Source organism: Myotis lucifugus, unplaced genomic scaffold (genome assembly GCF_000147115.1).
Source record: "Myotis lucifugus unplaced genomic scaffold, Myoluc2.0 scaffold_138, whole genome shotgun sequence".
Lineage (NCBI taxonomy): Eukaryota > Metazoa > Chordata > Mammalia > Chiroptera > Vespertilionidae > Myotis > Myotis lucifugus.
In genome coordinates, this window is record NW_005871186.1 from 596,973 (window position 1) to 618,487 (window position 21,515).

General features: G+C 56.1%; 1 protein-coding gene across 1 annotated transcript in view; it reads left to right on the forward strand.

The window, feature by feature from the left end:
* Positions 1–21,515, forward strand: part of PDE2A (phosphodiesterase 2A) — a 35,738-nt gene that overhangs the window by 3,112 nt on the left and 11,111 nt on the right. Inside the window, exons 2-12 of the mRNA XM_023758773.1 lie at positions 1,046–1,135; positions 4,850–4,938; positions 12,634–12,746; positions 13,591–13,646; positions 18,116–18,175; positions 18,817–18,970; positions 19,215–19,267; positions 19,456–19,530; positions 19,628–19,669; positions 20,177–20,245; positions 20,506–20,636. Of these exons, the coding sequence (XP_023614541.1) occupies positions 1,046–1,135; positions 4,850–4,938; positions 12,634–12,746; positions 13,591–13,646; positions 18,116–18,175; positions 18,817–18,970; positions 19,215–19,267; positions 19,456–19,530; positions 19,628–19,669; positions 20,177–20,245; positions 20,506–20,636 (932 nt within the window). The remainder of the gene's footprint in view (positions 1–1,045; positions 1,136–4,849; positions 4,939–12,633; positions 12,747–13,590; positions 13,647–18,115; positions 18,176–18,816; positions 18,971–19,214; positions 19,268–19,455; positions 19,531–19,627; positions 19,670–20,176; positions 20,246–20,505; positions 20,637–21,515) is intronic.

Here is a 21,515-nt window from a genome sequence, read left to right on the forward strand (position 1 = left end):
TCATGCTATGGGCTCATGCTGAGATTGTGGTCCACTAAGACCCTCAACCTCATATCATTTTCATATGAACAGGGGCCAAGCCATGTCTCTCCTTTAGATACTCACTTTGCTTTTTGAACACAGACCCAGCCGTCCAAAGGGAAGACATCAGAAAAAATTTCCAAGGACTAGCGGGGAGGGCATGGCTGAGTGAACAGAATGAGTCATAACCCTGCCTTGGCCCTGGATCCCGGTTCTATTACCTTTCCCTTTGATCGCCTAGGCTCCGGCCAAGTTAATAGAGTGAGAAGCAGGGACCTTTCTTGTTTCTGTTCCGGCTCTCCAAGGACAATGCCTCTTCCTGGGACCGGAACGCTGTGAGGCAGTCAAGGCTGACTTCTCCTTCTGTCTTTCGAGGGGCTGACCCAGCGGCGTTTCTTCCGCCTTGTGGGCTCATGCATCCCTTGAGCTCTTGGTACTCCTAACCTCGGCCCTCACTCGGTTGAAAAATGAGACCACCTTCCTTTTGGGGAAAGGGAGTAGGACCCAGATTCTGCAGATATTTAGCTGAGCACCTACTCTGTGTGGATAATCTGGAAGGCACCTTTTGGGGCTCAGTTTCATTTTATCTTCATATCAAGGGGGAGGTAGCCTCAGTTGCCCCCGGTGTATAGATAGAAGACTGAGGCTCAGTGAGTTGACCAAAGCACGCACCGCTAATTAATAGTGGATCTAGGATTCAAATTTGGGTGGGTTTTTTGTTTGCTTGGTTGCTTGTTTAATGTGGAGGCTTGTGCTTTCCCTACTAGGCCAGAGTTGTCCTTGCTAAAGGGCAAGAGACCTGAGATTTAGTCTAAACTTACCTCTTGACTCACTGTGAGCTCTTTGCTAGGTTCACGGTCCTGCTCTGAGCACGCGGTTTTCCCATCTGGAAGATGAGTGGACTTGGACATTCAAGGGCCTGAAGACTTGTTGTGTTCTGAGGCCCTAAGATCCTGGATCCCAGTGTCTGGGAGCCTTTGGCTCTGCCTGGCAAAGGCCCTCACTGCCCTTTCTTCTCTTCCAGGATGCCTTGCTGAGCCTGGGCTCTGTCATCGACATCGTGGGCTTGCGCAGGGCTGTCAAGGAGGCCCTCTCTGCCGTGCTCCCCGGAGTGGTAGGTACCTGGCTTCACATTTCCCCTGCCCCCCCAACCTTTGCCCAGTATCTTGCTGCACCTCACACGGGGTCAAGAAAGAAGGAAGAGGCCCTAGCTGGTTTGGCTCAGTGGATAGAGTGTCAGCCCAAGGACTGAAGGGTCCCGGGTTCCATTCTGGTCACCGGCACATGCCTTGGTTGCAGGCTCAATTCCCAGACCCGGTTGGGGTGCGTGCGGGAGGCAACCAATGGGTGTGTCTCTCTCACTTCGATGTTTCTCTCGCTCTGTCTCTCCCCCTTCCTTCCACTCTCTTAAAAACCAATGGAAAAAATAACCTCAGGTGAGGATTTAAGAGGACTCTCCTGGGGAAGTGAAGGGTTTGGTTGAGTGTTTGGAGAGGGCTTCCTGGAGGAGGAGGGCTAAAGCTAACCCTAAAGAATGAACTTACATAGCGATCCTGGAATGTTGGAGACAGAAGGCGCCTTTGAGCTTAACTGAAAAGAGCACGTCTCAGAAATGGAAGGTATTCACCCAGGTCGGATAACAGCTAGGACACAGTGGCAGCAGGTGGGCTTTGGAATACGTACAGCAGGAGGAGTGGAGGGCAGACATGCAGAACTTCCTTGATGCTAGGTCTGGGAGGTGCTGGAATGGGGCTCAGCCTCGATGAATGGATCTGTGCCCAGTCAAAGTGACCTCCAGAAAGGAGGGAGGTTGCCAGGGCCCATGGTCACCTGGTCACCACGGTTGCCCGAGCCCAGAGTGTCTGGGTGAGGAAACTTTGACCCCCTTCAGCGGCCCCAGGCCACTCCCCAACCTGGCTCCGATGGTCACTGTCCCTCCTTTGGGCAGTAGGATGGATAAACACCCTCAGGACCCAAAGCAGCAGAGTCTCAGTTGCGCCAGATCGAGGGAAGGAAGCAGAGGACTATCAATCCGGAGGGGGAGGTCTGACCCAGCCTAAGGGGCACGGAAGACTTCCTGGAGGAGGAGATGCCTAAATTGAGTCCCCATAGCCTGGAATGAAGACTCTACTCTAGATACCAGCCAAGGGCAACCTCTGCTCCAGGAAATGCGGGTAATTCAGAAGGTGACCCACCCCAGGGCCAGTTATATCTGAATCTGCTTGATGGATACACCACCTAAGGCCCAGAGAGGCAGGTGCTTCCCCCAAGGTCACACAGCATGACAGGGACACATGGGGCTTGGCACCTAAGCACCCCCATTCTCTCTCCTCGGCTCTGCCTTCTCAGAACCTCCTAGAAGTTCAGAGCCCAGGAGGAGGGCTGAACAGTGAGCTTTACTGAGCATGAAATTGGCAGGAAGTGGGTGGTGTGTTGGCACTCAAAAATAAATCCTCCCTGAGAAGGATGGGACTGAGGCAACATCTGGCCTGGGGTGGAGACACATCTGGAAAGGAGGGGGTGGGGAGGCTGGCAAGTCAGCATCCACAAAGGCTGCCTGGCCCCTCTGTGGCCATTGAGGCTGTCCAGGGAGGGGGAGGAAGAGGTGACAGGCAGGGTGCCTAGTTATGCCCACATAGATGCCCAGCCCTGGGTGCTGGAAAGACAGCTGTGATCCAGCTGACTAGGTTCCTGAAACAGTAGGTAATGTCTACTTTGGTTCATCCAAGAGACCTGTTTGAGCTCGGGAAGCCCTGGCTTTGTCTGGATAGCACGGAAGGGCTCAGCCTTCAAAGAGTGGTTGGGGGAGATCGAAGGTCTACTCTGCCTCCAGACTGGAGGGGGGGGGCGTGTTCCTCCTCCGTTCCTCCCTCCCTCCCCCCCCCCCCACAAGTAAGGACAGCCGCTAGCACCTGGCTCCCTCATCAGCACCCATTGTGGCAGGCAGCCCCGAATGCAGATGGTGCTGATGTGTCTGGAACTGTTCCTTTCTTCTCTTCAATAAACTCAGCTAATTTTAACCCAGAGGCTGAGAGTGAGGGTGTGGGAGGCAGAGGGACAACCGGAAATGAAGTGAGGAGCTGTCCTCTCTGCCTCCCCACCCCGGATCGTCCACCTCTCTCTGCCAGGGGAGGACTCTCTGTGTGACTCTGGGTGCTGTGGGGTCTCAGTCTCTTAGGGACAAATCCCACAGGCCCCGCCTAGGCTGCTAAAAGAGCCAGATGACAATATGGCCTGCAGTAGGAGGAGTGGGTGGCCTCATTCCCACTGATTTCTTCATCCCTGAACTCCCCGCCTGGACCCTCACCCAGGAGGCCAAGGGGGCTCCAGGCCTTGCCTATGTCTGCCCCTCCCACTCCCTTCAGGCCCTATCATCCCCAGCCCACACCATACTGTGTCTGGCGTGGGTTCTCTGGAAGGAGGACTAGGCCATCTCCTGGGGGTTGGGAGAGGGTCAGGGCTGGCTAGGGACAGCCAAAGGCAACAAGAGTGACTGGCAGGATTATGGGCTCATAGTCATGAAAGGCAGCTGCTTTTACTAAGGACTTCACGCTTACTGAAGGTGGGCCTTCAACACCTAGCCCTAATGTCACCTCCTCCAGGAGCCCTCCCTGATACCAACAGCAGAGAAGGGAGCTCCCCATTCTGCCACTGAGAAAACAGTGCCCCTCGGGGTACTTAGCTGAGCACATGCATGCCCCCCCACTGGGGCAGGGGCTCTGCTGGACACACTGGCATCTCTCTGGGCCTCCCTCTTCGTGCAGTGTGGGCAATGGAGATGCTCTATAAGGCTGTGCTGAACGGGAGTTGGTTGTAGATCCCTAAGAGCAGTCAGTCCCACCTGGGGAGAATGTGGCTTTTTGCATGTGGGTCAGTGAAGGCAACTGATTTTTCCAAGACTGATACTGAGGCTGAGACTGCTCTGGGCCCTTGGACTGGACAATTTTTGAGCAGAGCTTTGATCTCACTCTGGGAAGTGATCATTCCAAAATACAAATCTGCTCCTGTCTCTCAGGGCTCACCCCACAGCCCTCCACCTGGCAGCAGCCCCTGGCATCCAGCTCCAGCTTGGTTTACAGGCCCTTCCAGCTCAGCCCCTGCTGACCCCAAGCCCACCTCCTGTGCTCCTACCGTCACTGTCTGTTCCATAAACACTTAGTCCTTTCACACCTACATACCTGCCACTCAACCCAGAAGCCATTCTTCTGTGCTTCGCCCACTCCCTGAATGAGTCTAATTTCCATACCAGTTACAGCTTTAAGGTCACTTCCTCCAGGAAGCCCTCCCAGCTTGGATCACAGTGTGTGGTTTCTTGTAGAGTTGTTTATGTCTCTGAGGTAAGAGGGAAGCTTCCGGGACATTCTGAGCCCCTCCTGCAGTAAGGCCTTGAGTGGACGCAGAGTTATTGTTTGCTGAGGCTGGAGTCACAGCAAGGAAACATGCCACATTCTCCCCAGGTGGGACTGGCTGCTCTTAGGGATCTACAACCAACTCCCATTCAGCGCAGCCTTATAGAGCATCTCCATTGCCCTCACTGCATGACTCCCTCCCTACACCTTGGATTTAGGATGATAGATTAGAAAAGCCAGCAGGGTCATAGAGCACTGCCTGTCCAGAACCCCTTCCGAGAGGAGACAGTGAAATGGTAAGTTCATAAGGGAGTTTTTCCGCCCTGACTACATGTTAGAATTACCTGGGGCGTAAACCCATCAGATGCTTGAGCCCACTCCCAGAGGGCCCGTGACCCTGGTACCTGGCACTGTGTACAGGCTGGAAGCGGGCAGCTGGGAGGGCCTCTCCGCGGTCTCATGAGTGTCTTCTGTTTTAGGAAACAGTCTACACCTACCTTCTGGACAGGGAGTCCCGGCTGGTGTGTGAGGACCCTCCCCATGAGCTGCCCCAGGAGGGAAAAGTCCGGTGAGCCATCCTCCACCCTGTTGCTTTCCTTCATGGCCAAGGACCTCAGGACTGGGCACCTTTCAGAGTCCTCTGGTCTGACCCTCCCCACCTGACCTTGGCCTCAGCTTCCCAGCCCCTCCTGAGTGGACACAGGTGCGGTTCCTCGGCTGGGCCACTGACTCCAGCATTGAGGGGAGAAGCAATGTCTCCTTTTGTGTCGGTTGGAGGAATGGGTGACCCTGGGAACGTGCCAACTGGTAGGTTTTCTCCCAGAAAGCTCTGGTAAATCGCTGCGGCCTCCTCAGAGCCGAGTCCCAGAATGTCAGGGCTACAGTCTGTCATTTAGAACCCGGGCAGGCTAGGAAAACCGCCTGAAGGTTCTCACCGTCACAGAACCACAGCATCATGGAGTTTGGAGTCACTGAGTGCTGGGCCTGCAGGAGTTCGCGGGCATCTGAGAACAGAGCTCACAGGCACTGTCCTGCAGCGGGTCCGGGAGCCCAGCTGCCTGGGTTTGAATCCCAGCTCCCCATGTACTAGCTGAACAACCTAAGGCAAGACACCCAACCGCTCTGCGCCTCGGGTTTTCTTGTTTGTGAAATGGTGATAATAATAGTACTTACCTCATAGGGTTGTTGGGAGGACTAAATGAGTTTAACACATTTGTAAAGCACTTAAAACTGTATGAATGATAAATGCCTGGTTGTGTTTTCATTATGGCAGAATGTTGGAATCACTGGCTTCAGGAACATGGGCTTGGTGCCCTATGGTCCCCTGACACCTCTGAGCCTATTGAATTCAGCCTCCTTATTTTCCGGACGGGCAAACATCGTGAGATGTGCCCAACGCCACATACCTAGTGGGAGGCAGAGAGCCAGGCCTGGGACATGGTCTCTTGGCTACTGGCCATTCAGGGAACAATGAGGGGAAGTGGAACTTGTCAGATGAGAAAGTGTTGACAGGCAGGATTGCGGGTCCAGAGGAGGGCAGGGCACGGAGGGTGTGCTCACTGACTTCCAAGCACCGCAGGGCCATCAAGGGCCAGGGAGCCCTGGGTCGGGATCTGGGGGCTGAGTGAGCACATGGGGCGGGGGGCAGGCATGTTACTGGAAGGCAGCGCTTCACCCCCCGGGGGAGAGTTTTTCCAGCAGGCCGGGAGGTCCAGAGCTGTGGCTTTTTCAGGTAGTAGCTGAGGCTGGCACGGTACTCACCTTTCGCAGGTGCCACGGGAAGAATAGCTCTTTGGGGGTGCTGGAGGTCCTCAGGCTGGGCTTGCTGGTGGTCCCGGCACTTGGAACCCTGGATTCCAGGATGCTGGTCTCTCCCTCAGCTCTCCCCTATGGAAGGGGCTGGCGTCTCCAATACCCCAGGGCCTTCCCACCTCTTGTTCCCATTCCACTTCCCCTGAGCGTGAGGCTCTGGCAGTGCCCAGTGCAGGGGGTGCGCCTCCAGGGTGGGTGGCAGTCTCCCCTTCAGCATTTCCTGACAACTCCTCCCAAGGGCTGGGAGAACCAAGCCAGCCATGCCCCTCTCTGGCCTCTACTGTCCCATCTGTGAGATGGCAGGACAGGGACCGGAAGATCTCTGGCATCTCAAGAAGAAAAAATGCTATAATGTCCTTTTTTCTCCTCTGAGCCAGCACCCTCACCCCTAATTCTCAAGAACTTTGCTTAATATAAGCTTGCGCTATCCAGGAAGTCTCTTCAACTTTGCTTAATATAAGCTTGCGCTATCCAGGAAGTCTCTTCAGAGCAGCAAAGAAGGCCTTCCTGGGAGAGGGGCTGAGACTGCAGACACTCCCCTCAGACGTTCTGCTGCTGGGATGGGGTCTGCAGTCCCGGCATCTCAGAGGGGGCTCAGGTCCTTTCATCCCCCAACCCCCAGCCACTGCAGACTCCGTGAAGCCTTTGGGAAAGGTACAAAAAAAGAAAGAAAGAAAAGAAAAAGACAATTAAGAGTGAATGTTTCAATTAACCTAGAGTTCAGTGGGGAGGGAGAGGCCAGTGCCTGCTGGGAGACAGGGCTCAGAAATCCCAGGAGCCCCAGGAGGTAAGGTAGGTGAGGGGTGATGGGAGAGGGGCATCTCTTAGGACTTGGAGATCAAAGTTCATTCAGGCTGGCAAAGACTGGGGTGAAATCTGCACTCTACCCCCCCGTCTGGTGGTGAGCCCGCGTCCCCCCCTAGGGCTGATACGTAGGTATGTGGAGGGGGGAGGAGCACTGGGATGGGGTCAGACAGGCCTGTGCTGTCATAATGCCCAGCACATAGTAGGAGCTCAGGGATTGCTGGTGGCCCTCCAGCCCCACGTCCCAATACATGTACTCAGTGGGTGATCTTGAGAAAATTACTTCCCTCTGGCCTCAGTCTTTTTCTAGAAAATGGGTGGGGTTGGTTACAGGGTACTTCCAGGGGCGATCTGTAGCACTGGCCCCAATAGAAGGCTGAGGCGCCTGCCCCGGCCGAGGTGGAGCCTGAGACTCTGGCAGTGCCCAGTGCAGGGGGTGCTCCTCCAGGAAACCCTGGAGGGCTGGCAAACAGCAGCAGGTGTGACGTGGAGGCGGATCATAAAGAGATAAGGCCAAGAGGAAAGGCAGAGAATGGGCTAAGGGCAGTGGGGGAGGCAGGTGGAGATGGGCCACGGGGCAGTGAGAGGGTCACCAGCTCCCCAGCCCCTCCTCCCAGTGCCCCTGAAACTGGACCACCAGTGAGTCCGGGCTGCCTGTCAATTCAGCAGAGACAGGGTTGAATCACATATGAGCGTTTATTCTAATAATGTCGGCAGGATGGGAAGGCAGCAGGTCATCCATGAAAATATTCTCTTACCCGCCCCTGCCCCCGCCCCCCAATAAGCCAGCTGCTTATACTGGGCGGAAGGACAAAGATTACAAGGGGAAGTGGGCAAAGGGAATTATAGGCATTGGGCAGTAGGCGAAAGGAATAAGAATGGGTATAATGGTTACAGGTTACAGGCAATGCGCCTCGCCACGGTAATAGGCAGTTCTCAGATAAGGAGAGTGGACCTCCTTCTCATTCCCAATTTAATTCCCATGTCCCAGGCTGTAAACCCTCAGCCAGGTTAGAATGTGCTTTCTCTAATCAGAACAGAAATTATGGTTAACAGAGCATGATTACTATTTCTGACCCAACACCCCTACCACTCCTGGGGCTTGCAGGCGCCTGGTGCACCCTATCCTCCCAGTGTGTTTTGGGTTTCCTGCCCGCCCCCTCCACGCCATGCTTGATGTGCTCCCTCCTTCTCTGCAAAGTCCCACCTGCCGTCTCCATCTGGACCAGCCCGCATTTCACTTCTCTTCCAGGCCCCAGACGGAGGCCCTCTAGGACAGCAGTTCTCAACCTGTGGGTCTCGACCCCTTTGGGGGTCGAACCACCCTTTCACAGGGGTGGCCTAAGACCATCGAAAAACACATATATAATTACATATTGTTTTTGTGATTCATCACTATGTTTTAATTATGTTCAATTTGTAACAATGAAAATACATCCCATCCTGCATATCAGATAATTACCTTATGATTCATAACAGTAGCAAAATTACAGTTATGAAGTAGCAATGAAAATAATTTTATGGTTGGGGGTCACCACAACATGAGGAACTGTATGAAAGGGTCACGGCATTAGGAAGGTTGAGAACCACTGCTCTAGGAGGTCTGCTCCATGTTCCCTGGCACCAACGAAGATCCAATTTTCAGAAAAGGTGTCTGGGCTGTAGTGGTTCTGTCCACAAGCAGAACCGTGGGCTGGGAATGGGGAGATCTGGGATCCCGGACAACATGGCTGCAGTTACAATCTCGTGCTCCCTCCCTGGGCCTCAGTCTGACTTCCCTGACATGAGAGGATCGAACATTGGCATCTGTGGGCAGGCCCAGCTCTGGATTCCAAGGGCTGCAAGGGGCCTCGGGGCTGGAGGGGAGAGAATCCTGGAGGCCTGCCTGGGTGAAAGGCTTCCTGGAAGGCTCCTGCGCCCCCTCTCCCCCCGCCCCTCCCTTCTTGGTGCCCTGCTTCTATCTCCCAGACTATTTCGGTCCCCAGCCCCGCCACTTTCCTCTTCTTATTGTGTTTCCTGCCATCTCAAAGCCTCTGATTACCCACTGCTGAGTGCAGCAAAATCTGGGGCTTTTTAGCTACAATGGAGACACCGCCCACACGAGCCCCAGCTGCTTGTCTACTTCCCCTAGCACTTAGGGGTCCCAGGCCCAGCCTTGAGAAATTTCTTCCTCAGAGCTGGTTCCCTCTCGCCACAGAATTTGTCGTCCCTCTGATTTGTCCCAGGGGACGCAGGGAATAGTCTGTTCCCATCTCTGGAGCCTCACACTCTGGGAGAGGGAAAGGGAGCGGAGGGCCCAGGACCTGGCTTGAACCATAATTTGTCTCTGAGAGAGATGAGAGGTCAGAGGGTGGGAGGAGGGATGTCAGTACAAGGCTTGGGGTCACACCAAACAAAGGTCTCAGAAGAATGGAAAGGGGCCTGGACACCCAGCTCTTTCCAGACCATTGGCCCCACCAACAGAAAGCCTTTCCGTCTACTCTTTCCACTAAACAAATAGTTGTTAAAGGGACGGAACTGTCATAAAACCCACACCCGTTCCTCTCTGCACTCTGCGCCCATCTGTCTTTATCTTCAGTGGGGCACCCGGCGCCCAGGGCTGAGTCATTCATTAGCCTCCGACGTGGACAGCTGGCCCAGGGGGTGGAGTCCCCTCACCCCCATCAGCCTGGAGAGGCAGCAGGGGAGCAGGGGGGTGGGGGAGTCAGGAGGCAGGCCGGTGGGGGCTCTAAGTTGAGGAGAGAACCATCTGGGGTGTGAGCAGTTTATGAAGCCCCCACCCCCATCTGGGGTGGAGACAGCAGTTCTGGGAAAGGGACCGCAGAGGAAAGGGGCTCGAATGGGGGGGGGGGGGTTTGAGGTGAGCATGGCCTGTCTGGGGCCATGGAACGTGGCTGGGCCAGGGAGGGCAGGTTACAGAGCGAGGTGCCACGTGTGGGACCCTGAGGACTGAGGATCCTTGATGCCCCAGCATTCAGAGGGCGATCTGGGCCCAGACCAGGCTGACCTGCCCCAGCCCAGCCTCCCCTCTGCTGTCCCGGGAACACTGAGACTATGGGGTGCTCACTCAGACTGGGTTTCCGGTCTCCCCGATTCTCCCTGTTGGTGAGATTTTTCCCAGCAGCCAACCATCAAACCTGACCTTTACCTTCCCCTGCTGAAGTCCCTCTGGGTCTCCCACTGCCCTCAGGGCCCTGGTCCCCCTCCTGCTGTCCAGCCAAACTAACTCCTTGCAGTTGGACCGTCCAGCAGACACTCATTCTTCCCCTTCTCCAAGCCTTTGCACATGCAGTTCCCTCTACCTGCGCATCCCTTCCTGTCTACCTGGTTAACCTCTGCATGCCCTTTAGGACTCAACTCCAGGAAGCCTTCTGGACCCCACTTCCATCCGGCACCTGGGAGGCTGGGCCCACTCTTCCTCCCTTTGTCAGAGCCCTCACTCCTGCCCTCGGCCACGGGCCTGCATGTCAGTCCCTGGGCGACATTGGGACGCTAAGAGTCAGGCATATATCTGCCTCCTCTTCTCATCTCAGTCCTCAGTACCAAACTTGACCCGGAAGGACCCGGAGTAAACACTCCATGGAATGAAAGACTTCAAGTAGAATTTTCCCATAAGTATTTCGTTGAGAAAACTTGCTCTGGCTCTAGTACGAGGGGTGGATCTAAGGGACCTGGCAGGAGGCAGGAGACTAGGCGAGAGGTGCTGCAGGTCAGGGGAGGGGTGGCTCTGTATGAGCTGGGGAGTAGCTTGGGATGGGAAGCAGGGGACCGTTGTGAGAGATGCATGGGAGGTGACTCACCCATTGGCTGGGGGAGGTGAGGAAGAGGGAGGCAAGGGACCCAGGGGATGGCTGTGCCACTTGGGGTAGTGGTGGCAAGGGTAAGTTCGGATTGGGACTGGGTGTCTTTGGCGATCTCAGGGGCCCACAGGAAAGCCTCCAGGAGGCCTTTGGACGTCTGGAACTCAGGAGAGGGGAGCTGGAGAGTCACGAGGCATAAGCCCAAAGGAAGGTGTTTTGTGCAGAAGAAAAACTGAGGATAGATTACTTCATCAGGGTCCTTTGTGGGGGGTTGGGAGGAAGAGGGAGGCCAAGGCAGCCCTGGGTCCTGGGGTGGGGTGGGGGAGATTGGAAGTGGAGAGTCAGGGGTCAGTGGAATGACGCTGCGGAGTCCACTAACCAGCCACGCAGGGACCAGCGCCACCTTGTGGCTGCCCAGTAACCAGACTGTCCCAGGCCAAGTGGCTGGGAGGGGTCCACAAGGGGGTTTGGCTAAGGGTCACCAAGGCCAGGCCCCTGTCTCCATGAAGTCCCATCCTTTATCAATTTAGTCATCAGAAAGCGTGGCTGCCATTGCCCTCCTGCCACCCTAGGTTGCTATTCCTTCCTGGGAGGATTAGCACAGTCTCAGCCCAGAACTGGCGCCCAGCACACCAGGAGCCTTAAAGGTCCAGGGTGTGAGGGCTGGGAGGTGGGAGACACCACTGGTTCTTAATAGGTTCTGACCCAGGGGCCAGGAGTGAACAGGCCTGGTTCAGAAGGCTACGTGACCCGCTGGAGATGCTCAGCCTCTTTGGTCTTCAACTTCTCTCGCTGCTGTTGGGGAGCCTTTCAGGCCACCAGCTCTCTTTTCTTCATCTGACTTTTGATGGTCTCCCCTTCGTGACCTCCCCCCACACACAGGAGTTCCATCCCTCCCCCGCCCCCACCCCAAGCTGCTCTTCTAGCTAGGCCAAGCAGTTCCTACAAACGCAATTAAGTGGAGGCAGCATGAGAGATGAGGAACCCAGGACAATTAATCATCAGGGAGTAACATTTGGTGAAAAATCAGGCACTTAATTAAGTAGGAAGAGCCAGAGGCTGGGAGGGGGGGAGGGGGAAGATGGCATGTGTGATGAGGGCAGAGAGAAGCTCATTCTTCCCCACCTACCACCCCTTCCCTCCATCACATCTATGCCCTTTGCCTCCCCAGTATTCATGCCAACTCCCTCTTGGAGGCTCACCCCCACCCCCCACCCCGCGAAGGGCTTTAGGAAGGTTCAAGCATTGCTGGTTAGGAGTATGGGTTCTGGTGCCAGCTGGCTGGGTTCAGATCCTGGCTCTACCACTTATTAGCCATGCAACCTTGGACAGGTTCCTTAACCTCTTGGTACCTTAGTTCCTCCACCTGCAAATGGAGATGATGATGCTATTTAATTCGGAGGATAGTTGGAAATTCTGAGTTCATCTATGTAATTTGCTTGGACTGTGTGCAGCATAAAGGGATGTGTGATAAGTTTTAGTTATGATGATTATCCAGGAGGCTCGGAGAGGTTAGGTCACTCACCAAAGGTCAAGTAGTAGCCACGGTGAGATTTAACCCAGGCAGCCTAGCTCCAAGCCCTTGCTTTCCTTGCTCTGGGGATTTGTGCTGGCCCCTGACGTACCTTTCCAGTATCTACCAGCAAGAGGCACCGGAGGCTGGACTGTAGCTGACTGGGGTCCCCGACTCTTTTATTTTCCCCCCTCGCATCTGCCCTGCAGCAGGTCAGCTTGTCCAGATCTTTGCAGACATGCAGGGCCCAGCCTGCTGTGTGTCCCTGGGCCAGAGATTGTTCTCTTTGATCCAGGGGCTGAGAGGTGGGGTCATCCTTTTTTTTTTTTTGCAGAGAGGCTGTGATCTCCCAGAAGCGGCTGGGCTGCAATGGGCTGGGCAGCGTCTCGGACCTCCCTGGGAAGCCTTTGGCCAAGCTGGTGGCCCCACTGGCTCCTGACACCCAAGGTAAGGGCTGGGAGCTGGGCAGGGGCAAGGAGAAATGGTGACCCCTGCTCCCCAGTTCATGTCTGTCTCCTGTGTTCATCTCTTGGTCTCCTTCTTTCCTTTGCTCTGTGTCTGTAGCAATCCCTCCATCTAATTCTCTCTCTAGTATGCTACTAACCTCTCTAAGCCTCAGTTTCATGGTCTGTAAAATGGGGACAACAGAACCTACTTTGAGGGGGTGTTGCAAGGAAGAGCAAATAAGATAACGCATGTTAAGGGCTGCCACCTACTAGGGCTCAGTGGCCGGTGGCCGCCGTGATGATGTGTTCGCGCCTGTCGCTAGATGGGCTGTGGCTGTTGTCATGCTCTCTCTGTCACTCTCTCTGTTTTTCTCTCTCTTCCTCTCCATGCCCCCTGTCCGCCATGTCTCTCTGCCTCGTGTCTCAGTCTCTCTAGGTCTCTGTCCTCTGTCTCGATGTGGAAAGTGCACAGGACTGGGAGTCAGGAGACCTGACTTGCTGTGTGATCTTGGGCAAGTCACTTCCCCTTTCTGGACTTCAGTTTCCCAATCTGTAAACTAGGGGTGCTCAGCCTTACCTGCCTGCCTCCCGCTCAGGGTTGCTGGGAGGATCACAAGAAGGTTGTCGAGTGAGGGGGTTTCCCTCCATGCAAGGGTCTTCGCTGTGGCTGTTTTTGTCGCCGCCTCAGGACTCCCCTCTGTCTCTCTGGGTCTCTGGGTCTCTCTGTGTCTCTGTCCCAGGCTCTCTCTCTCTCTCTGTGTCTTTGTCTCCCTCCCTGGGTCCTGGCTCAGTCTCCTGAGCCTCACTGGCCCCGCAGGACCACCTCATTGCCCTCTCCCCCTCAGTGCTGGTCATACCGCTGGTGGACAAGGAGGCTGGGGCTGTGGCAGCCGTCATCTTGGTAAGAGCCCTTGTAGGGTGGGATGGGGAAGAGGACAGCAGGGGAGGGAGCGGTGGGTGGAGTCCTGTGTGTGTGTGTGTGTGTGTGTGTGTGTGTGTGTGTATAGAGCAGCAGGCTGGGCTGGAGTTGTAGAAAATGGGGGTCTGGGGCTTCTCCACATCCCACCCCTCTGCCCCACCTTGAATGAGCAGGGCCAAGTTGCTGGGCGGGTTCTGCAGGCCCTTCTCCCATATGGAGGGGCCGTTCAGAGTCTCTTTCCCATCCCAGGAACAGAAGGGTTAACACTCCCACATCACCATTACCTCAATAAGGAGCAGATTTGGGGTGCAGACAGATAAATGAGCTGGCCTTGTGCCCCCAGGGACTCCTCTGAGCTCATTAAAACAGAATTAAAGGTTTCTGAGGCGCCTGACCTTTCCGGAGCTGCTGGAGGGGGAGGGCGGTGGGAGTGGGGGGAGCCCATGGGGAGAGGAGGGAGAGCAGAGGAAGGAAGGGGTACTTGGCTTGGTCTCCTCTGCGTCCCATCTGCCTGACAGAGACGCGTCCCCCTTGCTTTCTCCCGCCCCCCAGCTTCTGTTCCCGCAGGGAATGGATCTGCTGTTGGCAGAGTTCTGAGCACTGCTTCCCTCCCTCCTTCAGTCCCAATCTGTGCCAGAGCTGGTCTCTTCGAAGAGCACCAGGGCTGGGCCAATGTGCAGAAGAAGAGGCGGGAGGCAGCGGCTCGGGCAGCCCACCTTTGTTGAGGAAGAGTGTGGGGTGTCAGGTTCCTAGGAAGGACTTCCTGTGTTGGGGCTGGGAGGACTGGGTCAGAAGAGGAGCAACCTCCCCCAGAGGAAAACATCTGGAAGGTGGTTCGTCTTGTGGGCAAGAGCATGGTTGCCATGACTGCTGCTCACCTTGGCTCAGGTTGGGCCGGGAGTCAGGCTTCACTGTGTGTGTGTGTGTGTGTGTGTGTGTGTGTGTGTGTGTGTGTTGTGCATTGGGGAGGGGGTTGAGTCAGAGCACTTGAATTTAACTCTCTCTAGCAAAACCCTTCTCTGGCCCTGCTCCAGGCTGCATGCTAGGGCAGACAGAGGAGTGAGACCCATGTCTGCCTTCCAGAGTCTGTCCGTCTGGAGGAAGGCAGGGACACCCTCAGGCCACTATTGGCCAAAGGGAATAAATACGGATGCTTTGGTGGCAGAGGCTGGAGCACAAGGAGTGCCTCACAGTGGAGACGGCCTGTGAATGGGCTTTGGGCACAGGGAGGATGTCTGCAGGCAGAGAAGAGAAAGGGTATTCTAGACCAAGGGCAGAGCATGAGCAAGGCAGGGCAGGGAGAGGGTGGTGGGGTGTTGGAGGAAGAGTGTGATCCTGGTGAGGCGGAGGTGCCTGCTGTTGAGCAAGATGCTACCTGGGACTTTGGCTACCAGGAGTTCCCAACAACTGTCCCCTCCCCTTCTTGAACACGCCTGGCAGTGAAAAGCTCTAGAAAGGTGTATGGATTATTCGTGGCCTGACTCTTCTCCAAGCCTGTGCCTTCCTACTCAAATAGCATGCCTCCAGGACACCCCTGTCCTCAGTGCACATACAACTGATGAATCCTGTCCTGCTGCTCCACCCCAGCGCTCCTGGGCCTCAGGACCTCACATCCTCCAAGAGGCAGCACAGCAGCCTTGAACCTCCCAGCTGCTACCAGATTCCAAGGGCAGAGGGTGCAGAGGGTACAGGGCCTGCTCCAGGGCAGATGTTTTGGGAAGACTGACTCACCAGCTCCTGCCTCAGCAAGCCCCATTCCCCTCTCTGAGTCTCTGCTCTTGGTATTCACCCATCCACCCATCCGTCGATGGAAGGCATATTTCCCGAGCACTGCCAGGCACTGTGTGCTAGGTGCTGCAAACAGCAATGACAGAGACCAGACAGGCCCTGCTTCCACAGACCATAGTCTGGAGCGGCCCAGGAGACAGACACACCAGGGACCAAAATAAGGGTAGAATTGCAAATGATGGCAAGTGCAAGCAAGGAAACCAGGGAGCTCTGCAAGGAATATTGGGGCCTGGTGGAAGTGTGGACAATGGAAGGCTCTCTGAGAGATATGCCCTCCAGGCGCAGGGCAGCCTCGAATAGTTCTGGGCCTCTGCAGCTTGCAGCTCCAGGCACCTTGATTACAGGTTCTTTGTGTGGAAAGAGTCTGGCTCTGTTCTTCAGTTCTGGGATAATAAGTCCCTTTGAGGAGTGGGAGGTACTTGGTCTCTGGCATTTGATGTGTGATGTGTGCCCACGCTCCCCCCCGCCCCCCACTGTGCCAGCCACTTGCATGGGGATTAGCCATGTTGAACTTGGTGAGGATGAGGTGTGGGGGCTTTGCTGGGTTCTCAACCCTCTCTACAGCCCCAGTGCCCACCACAGGGCTGCCACTGGGCCCCAGACAAGCTCCCTGCAAGTGTGTGTTTCTGTTGGTGAGCAAAAAGCTGTGTGTGTGTGTGTGTGTGTGTGTGTGTGTGTGTGTGGCAGTGTGTTTGCATACGGGGGCGGGGCAGAAGCGTGTGCATGGCTCTTGGGTATTCGAACTCAGTATCCTGTGTACAGTTTTGACTGTGCACATGTGGGTGGGGAAGGGGGTGAGGCAGCCCAGGAGTGTGTGCTGGGGTGGGGGGAGGTCCAGGGGGTGGAGGGCTCCACAATTCCTTCCTTTCCCCTGGCCTTCTGAGGCTCTCGTTCAGTCTCCCAGCTCTCTACTGGGACCAAGCTGTTTTGGCAGCCCAGGAACTGGTTGCCCCCATAGCCCTAGAGGGGCCCCGACCTTCCCTTTTCCTGAGAGATGGGTCCAGGAGGAAGAAACAAGTAGATGTCCTCCCCATCTACTAACAGTGAAATGCTGAAATGTTGATATGAATCACATGCAAATGAACCATGCCCCAGCCTCTTCCAACTCCCTGTCCCATGGGAGTCATAGATGGGGCCTCAGCCAGAGCTTAACCTTCAATCCCACCAGACCCTGTCCAGGGCTTCCTGCCTCCAGTGTTGCTTCCTCCAACTCACCCTACACCCCATAGGCCATGGCCCTCAAGCTAAAGTCCAATTCCTTAGCCTGGCACTCCAGGCCCGCCCCCTGGGGCAAGGGGACCCCACTCCTGCCCGGATCCTCATCTCCTGTACCACCTTCTACCCAGCACTGCCAGGACAGCTCCTGCCTGCAGTGTCCCCTCTCTTCAGGCTCTACTTGTCCTCTCCATGCCTCAGTGCCAGCTCTGGAAGCCTCCCGGATGCCCTCCCCCCACCCCCACCCCCGAGCTCCCACAGCCTTTAAGTTCCCATCCACCCCATCTGCCTTCTCCTTCTTCCTCAGGTATGAGGTTCTGCACCTCCTGATCACATCCCCCACTCCATCCTGCCCCAGCCAGATGTGAGCTTCCTGGGAACCTGCTGGTCTCCTCTCCATCTGCTCCTGGCGGGGGACCTAGAGCACAGGCAGGCAGGCAGCTGCTGAGTGAGAAGGGAGGATGTAGGAGGGGACCCCAGTGCAGCCACCATGGGGTGCCCTGCAGGCGATGAGCAGCTCTGAGTAGGCACCACCAGAAGCTGGTGACGCTGTTGGAAATCTTTGCTAGCAGGGCCTGCAGTGGGTCCCCAGACTGCCATCCCTCCCTCTGTCCCTCTCATTTTCTGTGTCAAGCACTCTAGCAAGGGTGTGGGAAGGGACCCCACGGGGTATGAAAGGTGGGCTGAGGGGCGTTCTGGTAACTGACACAGGGAAGTTAGGGAGAGACGGGCTAATGTGTGTGGTGATGAGAGTGGGTCTGGAGAATGGAAGGTGCGGGCAGAGAAGGTGGGGGAGAGTGGTCGGTACTGTCTCAATCCTGCCCCTTTCTTCTGTGTGACTTTGGGCATGTCACTTAACCTTTTTGGGCCTCGGTCCATCTGCAAGTGGAAGCCTGCCTTACTGGATGGTGAGACTCACGTTTTGATCGAAGCACTTTATCACTCCATTCATTCATTTACTCACCCATCTTCCCAAGTTCTTAAGGCACAGCAGATGCATCAGAGCTGTCAGACGTCTTCTCTTACCCAGACTTAGGGGCAGTTCAAACCCCAACTCAGAAAGGCTGGAGATGGGAGGCTTGGGCTAAGAGCACTGATTCCATAACTGGGTCCTGAAGGGCTCCATAGGCGGGAGATGGAGGGGAGTTCCAGGTCACCCCCTTTCCTCACTGTCCACCTGAATTGTGCCGTTGATGGAACAGTGACTGAAAAGGCAGAGATCGGGCACGTTCCACTTTTATTTGAATTAGCCCTAGGAGGTTTGCTGGAGGAGGGGACTCTCCTGGAGCCCTGTGCTCGGCCAGAAGGACAGGCTTCGCACTGAAGCCCGCAGACTGGAGTGTTTATGTGTTGGTGGGGACAGGTGTGTCCAGGCATGGGGAGGGCCCTCTGACAGAGGTAGGAGGCTAGGGGCGGTCACAGCTAGTTCTTCTCCCCCATCCCTCCAGGTGCACTGTGGCCAGCTGAGTGACAGTCAAGAATGCAGCCTTCAAGCCGTGGAGAAGCATGTGAGTGGGGGTAGGGCTGGGGTAGGGCTGGGGTAGGCGGGGGTAGGGCTGGGGTAGGGTTGGGGTAGGCAGGGGGCTGCTGAAGACCCTCATCACAGTGGGTGAGATGATCTTGCCAGGGAGCTGGACAGACCTGGGTTCCAGTCCGCCACCTTTGGGCTGTGTGACCTTGAGCAAGTCACTTAACTTCTCTGAGCATCAGTGAGTTTCACATCTGAAAATGAGGATGAGGAAAGCACTGACCTATAGGGTGTACTGGTGAGATAAGGCGAATCAAGTATCTGGTCAGTACTGACGAGGGACTATCTACGTAATGATACCGAGGCTCTCTCCTGAGATTTCATGCTGACTTTCACAAGGACTTAGAATTCCCTGTGGGTGCTAGAGACACAGAGAGAGCGCCCTTGTCCTGTCTGGGAAGAGTCTGGGGCTAGGGGTGGAGGCTGGAGGGAGGACGCTCCAGAGGCAGTGGGAGCCCACGGGAGGGTGGGGCGCTGAGGAATGAGTGGTTCGGACGGTGGTGGGGGCGACGGGCACCGCAGGCAGAGGAAATGGCTTGAGCCCAGGCGAAGGGTCCCGAGGCGGCGAGCGCGGGGGAAAAGGTGGGGCAAGAGGCTAGCTGACCGCTTGGCCCGCCCCAGACCCTGGTGGCCCTGCGAAGGGTGCAGGCCCTGCAGCAGCGCGGGCCCGGCGTGGCCCCCGAAACTGTCCAGAAACCCCCGGCGGGGACAGCGGGAGACCAGAAGGGCCGGGTTGGATACACCCACAACGACGGCAAGATCCTGCAGCTGTGCGGTGAGGACCCAGCAGCGACAGGTTCTGGGGCGGGGTCCCCCCTGGAGGGGAGGGGTCCCACCTGGAGGGGAGGGGCCTGTGCGGGGGCGGGGCCTTAGAGGGGGGGCGAGGCGGGGGGCGCGGGGTAGCTGTCGGAGGGGAGATCTACGGGCTGGACCGCCAAGTTGGGGCTGCGGGGGAGTCGGGGGGGGGGAGAGGGTGTCTAAGGACCCTCTGACCTCTGACCCGCGCCCCGCCGTTGCAGGGGAACTCTACGATCTGGACGCCTCTTCCCTGCAGCTCAAAGTCCTCCAATACGTGAGTCCCTACGCCCCGCTCCTGCTCCCCCAGGGACCGACGTGTCTCGAGCGCTCCCTCTCAGCTGGGATTTCCACGTCCCGCCCCTCGCCTCTTCCCCACCCACCCGAGGAGCCTCAGAGGGGAGAGGGTGGGGAGTGGGCGGCCCAGACCCGCGGTCAGCCCCTCGCGGGGTGCTTGCCTTCCAGCTGCAGCAGGAGACCCAGGCGTCCCACTGCTGCCTCCTGCTGGTGTCGGAGGACAATCTCCAGCTCTCCTGTAAGGTGAGGGCCGGGTCCCCGGGACCGGGAGGGGGGCGGTGTCTCTAAGGAGAAAAACCCCGCTGATCTTTTAATGGGTCGCCGCCCCTCTGCCCCGCAGGTCATCGGAGATAAAGTGCTGGAGGAAGAGATCAGCTTCCCGGTGAGTCTGCAGGAGCAGTTAAGGCAAACGAGGCGCACTTGGGATTTGCACCGAGAGACTGGGATCTGCCAGAATCTCTTGGAATCGGATGGAATTACCTGGATCTTGGGGTCTACTTAGAAATGTTCTGAGCGCTCACAGCCTTTCTTGATCAGGATCCACAGGAGAAATCTCATGCAATCTACAGAACAGTTTACTTGGGACCAGTTTACCGCTGTTGGGGTGTTTCTGGATTTTGGTTCTCTTAGAATCTGTCGCGATCAATGAGAATCTTGGAGTCTGCTTTTTCTCTCTCCTAGTCAGGGGAGACCCTACATCTTCCATAGGGCGTTCTGGTCAGGAGCAGAACACCCCCCCCCCCCTTTCTCAGTGTTGACTCCATTCCCCATTTGGACCGACTGAAAAGGTCCTTGAATCTTCCAGACTTTGGGGAGGAGGGTTGGGGTCTGAGATGGCCTTGACCTCAGGCCAGGGTGGGCCCTGACTCAGCCACTCCTCCCTCCACAGTTGACAATGGGACGCCTGGGCCAGGTGGTGGAAGACAAGGAGTGTATCCAGCTGAAAGATCTCACCACAGTAAGCCATGCCTGACTGGACCAGGGGAGGAGGCAAAGGGAGAGGACCATGTCCAGCTGCCATGGCCAGGGTCGCTGGGACAGGGCAGCCTAGGAAGGCTGGCAACAAGACCCAGGGACTTCCTCCCAGTCCACCCCCAACCATAGCACTTCCCACCTGCAGGAGTCCCTGAGAGCCGCCTGTTGCAGATGGTGCTGGGCTGGGGGAGGGAAACATACTCTCTCCCTCTTCCCCTGCCCTGACTCACCTCACCTTTGTAGGAGGATGTGCGGCAGCTGCAAAGCATGTTGGGCTGTGAGCTGCAGACCATGCTCTGTGTCCCTGTCATCAGTCGGGCCACGGACCAGGTGGTGGCCCTGGCCTGTGCCTTCAACAAGCTCGGAGGAGACTTGTGAGTCAGGGTGGGGTGAGGTGGATCAGGAGGTGAGCTGAGAGCCTGGACAGGGTTCTACTGGGGTAACAGAGCTGGAAGCGGGTACTATTCCAGCAGTGTGAATGGTTTGTTGGTGTAAGAGACTTCAGGTTTGTGAGAGTGCTAGGCTCTTGCTTCTGCTACGGCCGAGGCACAGGTAATTGTTGACTCTCCGTCACCCATTTTAGCTTATTTAAAATCATGTTGAGGTCCAAGTGAGCTCCCACTTTTTTTACCCACTTCTTGCAGTTGGGAGTATCCACTATTAGGGTATTGGCCTCCTTCCCCATTTGCCACCCCCTGTTGGCATTTCTGCTGGGAATTCCCTGATGGAGAGGTAGTGAGCTCTGGGATGGTGGGCTCTCTGGAACCCACAGAGCATCACTGGCACAGTGGACAATGGCTAAAGGGAATACAGACTTGGGGGCCAGGCGAATCTGAGGGTCTTTATAGGCACTGACAGGGCAGCTATAAGAATCATACAAAACGGAATGGTGGGCAGGACACAGAGGCAGGTAAACAGGCTTAGTTAGGAGGAATCTCTCAGGAACTGAGATCAGATTTGGGATCTAAGAGTGGTACCATAAATAGATTTCATGTCCTATACCAACTTGCTGATTGGCAGTAGCTGCCTGAAATATTGTGTTGAGACTGGTTCTTAGTCCTATGATTGATTAGCTATGTCTGTCCTGGGAGTAGGTTCAGGGTATGAATGCTGCCTCACTTGGTCCAGCAGGTCTATAGTTTGGCTAAGGCATACAAGCAGAGGGCTGATTCCAGGATACAGAGAGATGCTGATAAGATGCTTGGCCCTGGGCTTAAGCAAACAAGCTGGGGCTCCTTCAGGTAGAGGAGAGG